At 40.1% G+C, this 9323-nt stretch overlaps 1 protein-coding gene across 1 annotated transcript in view; it reads left to right on the top strand.

Annotated features, from left to right (window-relative positions):
- REXO5 (RNA exonuclease 5) overlaps nucleotides 1-9119 on the top strand; it is a 43828-nt gene extending 34709 nt beyond the window's left edge. Inside the window, exons 15-19 of the mRNA XM_012805669.2 lie at nucleotides 3207-3299; nucleotides 3849-4065; nucleotides 4285-4472; nucleotides 5742-5860; nucleotides 9038-9119. Coding sequence (XP_012661123.1) covers nucleotides 3207-3299; nucleotides 3849-4065; nucleotides 4285-4472; nucleotides 5742-5860; nucleotides 9038-9119 — 699 coding nt within the window. The remainder of the gene's footprint in view (nucleotides 1-3206; nucleotides 3300-3848; nucleotides 4066-4284; nucleotides 4473-5741; nucleotides 5861-9037) is intronic.
- Nucleotides 9120-9323: the final 204 nt, after the last annotated feature.

Here is a 9323-nt window from a genome sequence, read left to right as displayed (position 1 = left end):
GATTTTTTTTTTTAAGAATTAAGAAATTTTGTTTGGTGCCTATGGCTCAAGTGGCTAAGGTGCCAGCCACATACACCTGAGCTGGTGGGTTGGAATCCAGCCCGGCCCGCTAAACAACAATGACGGGTGCAACCAAACAATAGCTGGGCATTGTGGTGGGCACCTGTGGTCCCAGCTACTTAGGAGGCAGAGGCAGGAAACTCGCTTGAGCCCAGGAGTTGGAGGTTGCTGTGAGCTGTGATGCCATGGCACTCTACCCAAAGCGACAGCTTGAGGCTCTGTCTCAAAAAAAAAAAAAATTAAAAAACGTATCAATTTCCTTATGTTGGCTACAATTTTTTTAAATGTCACATAAACCAGGCAAAAATTATGGTTGAATGTAGGCTACGGGCCTTCTAATGATGATGTTGGCTTTAAATGATAAAATACCCTTTCAGAAAGAACAATAATTTTAATATTTTGGGAAGTATCTGTAGGTTTTAACTGCAGAGTAAGCTCATAGCTTAATTAAGATACTCGAAGAGGACTATGGGAGGGCTTTTGTTGTTCTCTTATCTGAGTAAGTTTTTAATGTTGGGTTATTTACATTGAAGCTCTTTAAAGAGTTTAATTAGCTTTTTAAAAAATGATGCATTTGTATGGTTTGAAAACTGTTATAGTAAGTCTCCATCTTCACAGTCATATCAATATTATGTCTTCAATAAAGACTAAAGATATATATATATATGCAGTAGAATTATAAACACATAGAGAGCCATGGAGGAAACTATGAAAAGAATTAGAAGTAGAAACACTATAACAGACTACGTGTAGAATGATATATAATGGAGGTCTCTAGGGGGAGTAACTAGGTTGCTGGGGAAAGGAGTTAGGGGAAGACTTCACTATAAATTTGTTGTATCTTTAGAATTTGCAACTAGGCATCAAATTGGTACATTGCTATTAGAGTGAAGCAAAAATATAAAGACTTCCAAAGTGATTCAAGTGTAGAATCCTAGATATTTAATATATGCTTTCCCCAAGTCTTTTGTTAATACTTTTCCAGTGACTATAAACATAAATAAAAAGACTGTCTCTAAGAAAATGGACTTAGGGGCCGGGCGTGGTGGCTTACACCTGTTGTCCCAGTGCTGCAGAAGGCCGAGGTGGGTGGATCACCTGTGCTCAGAGGTTCGAGACCAGCATGAGCCAGAGTGAGAGCCAGAGTGAGACCCCGTCTCTGCCAAAAATTGCCAGGCATTCTGGCAGGCGCCTGTAATCCCAGCTACTTGGGAGGCTGAGGCTAGAGAATCACTTAAACCCAGGGACCCAGGGGTTGGCGGAGGTTGCTGTGAGCTATGATTCCACAGTGCTCTACTGAAGGACACAAAGTGAGACTCTGTCTCCTTAAAAATAAATAAATAAAAGCAAAATTTAAAAAAAAAAATGGACTTAGGAGTAGGAAGTGTATAGCAGTGTATAAACCTCTTTCAATAAGTCTTTCTGTTGACTTTGGTTTTTGTTTTTATTTGTAGAATATGTATAACACAAAACTTACCTTTTTAAGGTAATTGATTGATACTGGTGTGTGTCCATCACCACCATCCATCTCCAGAATTATTTTATCATCCCAAATTGAAAACTCCTCATTAAACAATAACTCCCTATTACACCCTTCTCTCAACCCCTAATGATCATTGCTCTACTTTCTGTCTTTATGAATTTGACCCTTCTATGTATCTCTTATAATGGAATCATAAACATAAATGGATAAACATAAATGGATAATTTATGTTGATTCCATTTATATGAGATACATGGAAGAGTCAAATTCATAAAGACAGATAAATGAATATTTGTTCTTTATATCTGGCTTACTTAATTTACCATAATGTCTTCAGGGTTTATTTATGGTGCAGCATGTACCAGAATCTCATTCTTTTTCAAAGCTAAATAATATTCTGTGGTGTGGGGGGTGTGTGTGTGTGTATGTGTATGTAGATATCTACACCACATTTTGCTTATCCAGTCATTAGTCAGTGAACATTTGGGTTATTTTTACTTTTTGGTTATTGTGACTAATGCTGCTCTGAACATGGATATACAAATATCTGTTCAAATCTGCAATTTCAGGTCTATGCATGTACCCAGAAGAGTAATCAGTGGATAAAGTAATAATTATATGTTTAATTTGTTGAGGAGCCACCATATTGTTTTCCATAATGGCTGCATCATTTTACATTCTAACAAGCAAAGAACAAGGGTTTAATGTCTTCATAGCCTCACTGACACTTCTTATTTTCTGTTTTTTTAATAATGCCCATGCTAATGGACATGAAGTATTTCATTTTGGTTTTGATTTGCATTTCCCTAATGATTAGTGATGTTGAACATTATAGGCCATTTATTTTTTACTTTTGAAGGAATGTCTATTCAAGCATTTGCCCATTTTTTTATCAGGTTGTTGGGATTTTTTGTTGTTGAGTTAGTTGTAGGAGTTCTCTATACATTCTGGATATTAATCCCTTATTAAATATGTGATTTGCACAAATTCTCTCTCCTGTGGATTGTGTTTTAACACTGTTTATAGTGTCTTTGGATGCACAAACATAATTTTGATGAAGTCCAATTTTGCTATTTTATATTGTCTCCCTTTAGTGTCATATTCAGTAAGTCATTGACAAACCCAATGTCATGAAGCCTTCCTATTTGAAAGGTTTTATTTCCATGGTGATGCTATGGCTCAGATAATCACAAGATTTAGATACTCTGAGTCACCAAGCACAAAAGCATAACATTTGAAGGTAGGGCCTATCTAGTGGAAGAAATTAGTGCCCTCTTCTTTAAGCTCATAGGAGAGCTACCTGTTTAAAATTAAGCTAAGAAGACAAATGGGAATCTCTGTCTATAACTTGCAGTGATGACTTTAGTGATTTATACATATTAGGAAAGCCAATTGGATACTAAGGAATTGGTTAATGCCCCATACCCCCTGGGCAGAGGGCTTTAATTTTAAATGACAAATAAAGGTTAATTATCTGAAACAAGTTCCTGAACTTTAGTTGATTCCACTTAAAGGCGACAGTCTACAGTGACTACCTGTCTAGCCTGGCACTGTAAGGCCATCCATTCTGGTGGCTTTGGCTGCTGTAGTTTGAGTCCTATTCTCAGCCCCTTTAGCAGTTTGAGCTAGAAAGCAATAGTGGGAAATCTTGGTCTTTCTGCAGCCTCATCTCTGTATACAGTATGAAGTCCTGGAAGCTGCTCAGCTGGCCATAGAATCCTTGGATGGCATTCTGGTAGAAAGTACCTGCATCAAGGTAGGGTGGCTAAAGAAAGCCAAAAACAGCCTCTTTCACTCAAGGGTGGCCTAGCAAAGCCTGGTTTGCAATGCTTTAAGACACAGGAAACACTTGAGAAAAGCCTAGGGATAAGACTTTTTGATATGAAAAGTCTTAAGTCTGGCATTCTCTTAGCTGTCACCTAGCTTTCATTTTTGTTAAAACTAGCCTGGCTCCATTGGGATATTCCTTGTGCTCTTTGTACGTAGATACCAGATGGATTATTCTGGGTAGTTCTTTGGGGTTGCTCTTTCCTTTAGCTTTCAGGGAGCTCATAATGATCATGTTTTGAAGTTTCTTATGCAAGTAAATGGAAATTCATTGGTGGCAGGAGGCAGGGTACTGAAGAGAATATATTTCCATGGAAATATATGTGTTTGTCAGTTAAGTCTTCTATTATAGATCTATGAGGCAGCTATCATTAGCCTTCTTTTACAGATTAGGAAACTGAAAAGTAAAGAAGTTACTTGCTAGGCATAGTGTTAAACTGGTGACTTTTTACCACTAATACCATTTTTTCTTGGTTAGGTGCAGAGGCCTGTGACAGAGCTCACCCTTGACTGTGACATCCTTGTGAATGAGCTAGAACGAGACTCTGAAAATCGAGGTACTATTTACCTGTCTGGAGTGAACGAAACCTTCAAAGAACACCTGTTGCAGCAGTCTAACCTTTTCCTTGGCCTGGAAGCTGTGATTTTGCCTAAAGATCTTAAAAGTGGAAAGCAGAAAAAATACTGTTTCCTGAGTGAGTCTATGCCACCTAATTTAGCTTTGAGGAGGGAGATTGGGGATGGTGCTAACATGAGGTCAGAGAAGGGGAAAGGTTCACCAAACAAGCCTTTCAGGGCTGAACCAGGGCTGCAGCTCCTGATTCTGTCCTCCTGTGTTCCTAGCCATCCTCCTTGGATGGTGATAAGCTTTTTTGGCCCTTAATAACAGAAGGTGGGGGTATTCTTACTTTCAGAATTCAAAACTTTTGGCAGTGCCCAGAGGGCCCTTAACATTCTTACGGGCAAGGACTGGAAGCTAAAAGGCAGGCATGCCCTAACTCCCAGGCACCTCCATGCATGGCTCAGAGGCTTACCACCTGAATCAAGAAGGCCTCCAGGGGTTCGTGTCATACCTCCTCCATCAGAGCAGCAGGCCTTGCAGGTGAGTGAGTGAGGGTATCTTGGGGTCAGAGTGGAAAGTCAGCTGCTCTGGTTTGCTAGCTCTGGGTCTTGGCCTTCTATTTTTGAAAATTAGTAAGGAGAATCCTGCTCAGTGACACATAATCTTTCAGTCTTTTCCTTAAATTTTTATTTCTGCTCTGGCTTCAGTTTTACTTTATTCTCTAGCTTCCTCTAGTCTTGGCCATCTCTATTTTTCTTTCAGATCTCTCATACTTTTTCAAACCAAAATCAGGTTTTTTAGTCTTCCAGGTAACTCTCCAAGGGACTTTGGAGGATGAGGCAGGAGATCAGACAGCTGGACAAGCCTTTGGTGGCTTAGTCTAGGGTTTCCCAAAGGGTGGTACACACACAAGAAAAATTATGGTTGTCATAAATGATCTTTTTTTGTCTTCACTTTTGTAGTTATGGACTTGTTTTTTTAACACTCATTGAAGTATACAACAACCACATTAACTTCTGATTTTATGGATTGTACTACTTAGACAAGACTAGAGGAATAAATTGACTCATTTTAAGAAAAACTTTAGAGGTTACATAAGCAGAAGAGTAGAGGTAGGCTCGGCGCCTGTAGCTTAGTGAGTAGAGCTCTGGCCACATACACTGAAGGTGGAGGGTTTGAGCCCAGCCCAGGCCTGCTAAACAACAGTGATAACTGCAAGCAAAAAATAGCTGGGTATTGTGGCGGGTGCCTGGGGTCCCAGCTACTCGGGAGGCTGAGGCAAGAGAATCACTTAAACCCAAGAATTTGAGGTTGCTGTGATGGCGCCACAGTGCTCTACTGAGGGTAACATAATGAGACTCTGTCTCAAAAAAAAGGAAGAGTAGAGGTAGATGGCAAATGGCTAAAGCTTAGGAAAACCTATCCTAGTCTTAGTAACAGAAGAGAAGTACAGACTAGAGTTGAGAGTTGGTAAGTAACTTGCCCAAGGTCACAAAGATACTTAATGGCAGAAACCAGACGAGAGCCCTCATCAGTGATATGACTGTCCTAGTTTGGGGCCCTGGAAGACCAATCTGGATAAAAGGATAGCAGCCATTCTCCCCTGAGAAGGTCCTAAACTGACTTGAAGGCCTAGGAGTGCTGTGTTAACAAGGAACTCTGCACTATGTGCTTCAGCTTTAAACAGGGTATCTGTCCAGGGCTTTTCCTGAGATCCCATGGCCTAAGAGCCTGAGGAAGAGTATTGCTGCCTCTTCAAAGGTAAACAGGGTGCTCTGGGTCAGTGTTAACACATAGCTTTAATTCCAGACTCTGAAAGTAGACCATCCAAAGATAGCAGCGTGGCGCTGGGGCCGGAAGATTGGAAAGCTTTACCACAAACTATGCCCAGGAACCCTCTGCCTTATCCTGCTGCCAGGAACTAAGAGGTAAGGACTGTGAAGGGTTACCCTTCAAGACTCTGGCCCCTAGACTTCAGCTGTTCCTACAAAAGGGCCTTTTCTTCATGACCAACCACATAATGAGGATTTAATGAATCTTCTCTTAATTCTCATAGTTCTAAGAGATATTTCCATTTTGTATTTATATGCTATTATACAACTACATTTATTAGTCCCTCAAGGAGACAGCTCATCCCAGTTTAAAACAAGAAGTCTTGGCTGGGCGTGGTAGCTCACGTCTGTAATGTTAGCACTTAGGAAACTGAGGCAGAAGGATTGCTTAGGGTCAGGAGTTCAAGACCACCTTGAGCAAAGGGAGAACCCCATATGGCTCTACTAAAAACAGAAAAAGTAGCTGAACTTTGGTAATGCCTACCTATAGTCCAGGCTATTCAGGAGAATTGCCTGAGCCCAGGAGTTTAAGGTTGCTGTGAGCTAGGCTGAGGCCATGGTACTCTGGCCTGGGTCACAAAGGAAGACTTTCAAAAAAAAAACCCCACAAAAAATAGAGATGAGAGGTCTTAGGGCCTGTAGTCCCTTTGGTATAAGAAGTAACTGCCTGGCTTGGCGCCTGTAGCTCAGCCACTAGGGCGCCCACAACATACACCAGAGCTGGTGGGTTCAAATCCAGCCTGGGCCTGTCGAACAACCATAACAACTACAACCAAAAAAAATAGCCGGCTGTTGTGGCGGGCACTTGTGGTCCTAGCTTCTTGGGAGAGTGAGGCAAGAGAATTGCTTAAGCCCAGAAGTTTGAGGTTTCTGTGAGCTGTGATGCCATGGCACTCTACCAAGGGTGACATAGTGAGACTCTGTCTCAAAAAAGTAGCTAATACTACTTAAGTAGATGAAGTCTCAAGACAAGGGCTAGGCTTAGGTGTGACCAGGGCCTACCCTCCCTACATATTAGGATTGTGTTCTTGCCTTCTCTGCCTTTTCCTGTTGCCACTTCTGTTTACTTTTAAGAGATAGTAGGGCCTGTTGGCTGATTCTAAATCCAAGTCCTCTAGTAGGATTCTGGGTCCAGTTCCAGCTCTATCAGCTGTATCCTCTGACAAGTCGCCAAGCTACTTTGCTACTATAGAGGTCTCAATTTTTCTTCAGCAAAATGAGAGATTTATAGTAAATCAGTGATTTTTTCCACCCTTTTAACTATAAACTCTTTCTTTAAAAAAAAAACTGATGTTAAATCTCAAAACAAAGATGGGAAGTTCTGGAATGAGTGAGTGGGTAGATAAATGAATGAGTGCATATATTGGGGAAGGGAGGGAAAGAAGATAGTAGCTTTTTTGAAAACCATTGGATTTTTTTTTTTAGAGACCTTAAGTTTCTAGGAGATGGCAAAGTATGAATATCTCAGGCCTTGAAGCCTGTATTAGAAATTCATTTCCTATCTTAAAGTTCTTGTAATTATATCTGAGTTAGATTGTCTACCTGGTGGGCAATTTTAAAGAACTATTAATCTCTGAAAAGCAGAAACAACTTTTTAGGTTAAAAAAGTGACCAGAAGTTACCAACAGAGCTCTCTGGTTAAGAGTATGGGTTTTTGGGAGCAGTTAGATTTGTCCTTAGATAGCTTCTCAGGGACAGTGTATAGAAGAAGTAGGGTAGAAGACTTGGATCTTCATATTCCCAGGTAGAATACTTAGATTGTAGTCCCTCCTTGTATAGGTAAACTAAGGCAAGAGTGGCCCAAATCATTCTCTTTCTAGAAGTAGCCTGGATATTCCATGGAGGGTGAAGGCTTGGGAGGGAAGATAGTTTGACAATTCAGAAGAGGTAAGACCTTCCAGAAGCAGCAAATCCTGCAGTAAGGAAACTTGAGTTGCTCCTCTCTTTTAAAATTCATACTGATTTTTGTGAACATGTTGATCAAGTCCAGCAATAGTAGCCTACATTCCTCAGACTAAGCTTGCTGTGTGACTGACTTCTCTAGGCCTTGTGCAGCTATCCCCATGATGCTAGCAGATACTTTGTGACACTAAGTGGCTTAGGGAAGAGGAACAGCAAAAACAACGGAAGGCTTCCTCAATCTGGGGACCTCATTCAGCTCTTAAACCTTACATTTTTGATAGCTGCTGAAATTAATAATTGAAAATATTAGTAACTGCTAATTTATCAAACTCTTAGGGAACATCAGGTATTGTGCTAAATGCTTTTATATGTATTTTTGGTTGAGGTTGTTAGAATCCCTGTTCAACAAGGGAAGAAAATGGCTCAGATTAAGCATTTTACCTATGGTCCCACAGCTATTAAGTGCATAGACAGATTTTGGACTCTGAGGGTTGTTCTGATTGCAGAGGCAGTCTTCTGCCCTCAAAGGTCCAGTTCTCCATACCCAAAAACCTAGTGCTTACTAGTTTAAGTTCAGACATTAGGTGAAGATGTTTTGGGTTTTTTCCCCCCTTTTTGGGGCCTACTTTGCCTCAGAGAGCTCTTCAATCCTCTAACCTAATTGCATGAATATTGATTACAAAGTGGCAGGGAACCAGCATGTATTGGATGACTCCTAAATTCTAAGCACTCTACCAGGTGTTTTACAACAAGCATTAAATAAGTTAATGTTTTATAAGGTTATTCAAGCAGTGCTTGTATGTAGTAGGTGCTACAAAAGTATTTAAAATGACTTAAGACTCTAATAGCAATTTTTAAGGACTCTAGTAATAGATTGCCATTAATGTAATCCTCTTTCTGTCACTTAACAGTTGCATGACTTGAGCAAATCAAAATGTTGGTGAGCCTGTTTATTTAAAAAAATGGAGACAACATTTGTACCTACATCAGTCAGATGTTTTAAGTGATACAAGTGCTTAAAACAATGCTTTGCCTATAGTGATTGCTCAGTATGTATTGGCTATTACTGTCAATAGTCTTCCCAAAATCCTGTGAGATCGTAATTTAAATATTTTACAGTTTTATAATTAAAGAAATAAGGCTCAGTTGAGATGTGCCTTATATCTAAGTGGCAGAACTAGAATTTAGTCTCTGAAACTAATCTGTATTTTTGTTGAACCATCTTTATCAAGCAACTTTCCATAAACCTGCCTGCCCCTTACCCCATGGCACATACATATACTCAGAAAAACTTAAATCTTCTCTAGTCAGGTGTTCATAACCATTCAACCATATGGATAAAAACCTACCTTTATTTCTTATTTATTGCAGCACTCATGGTTCACTTTCTGGCCTAGGACTGATGGGAATAAAAGATGAAGAAGAAAGCACCACCTCAACCTTGTGTTCATGAATCTGCCCACCACTTTCCATATGCCATTTCTTAACCCTTGTGGGCAATGGCAGAGAATATAATCAGACTGTGGCCTCTCCAAAGGCTGCTGGGCCTCTCCAACTGGAAGATAGCTTTTGTGGAAACTTGATCTATCAGTTAAGGAGTCTAGTTCATTTATATGGCATGTATGAATTTTCAATAAATGCCTAGAATTCAAGCATT

This window comes from Otolemur garnettii, unplaced genomic scaffold, assembly GCF_000181295.1.
Source record: "Otolemur garnettii isolate 467f Iridium unplaced genomic scaffold, OtoGar3 scaffold00044, whole genome shotgun sequence".
Lineage (NCBI taxonomy): Eukaryota > Metazoa > Chordata > Mammalia > Primates > Galagidae > Otolemur > Otolemur garnettii.
The sequence above is the reverse complement of the archived record's forward strand: the minus strand, read 5'-3'. Positions and strand labels throughout refer to the sequence as shown.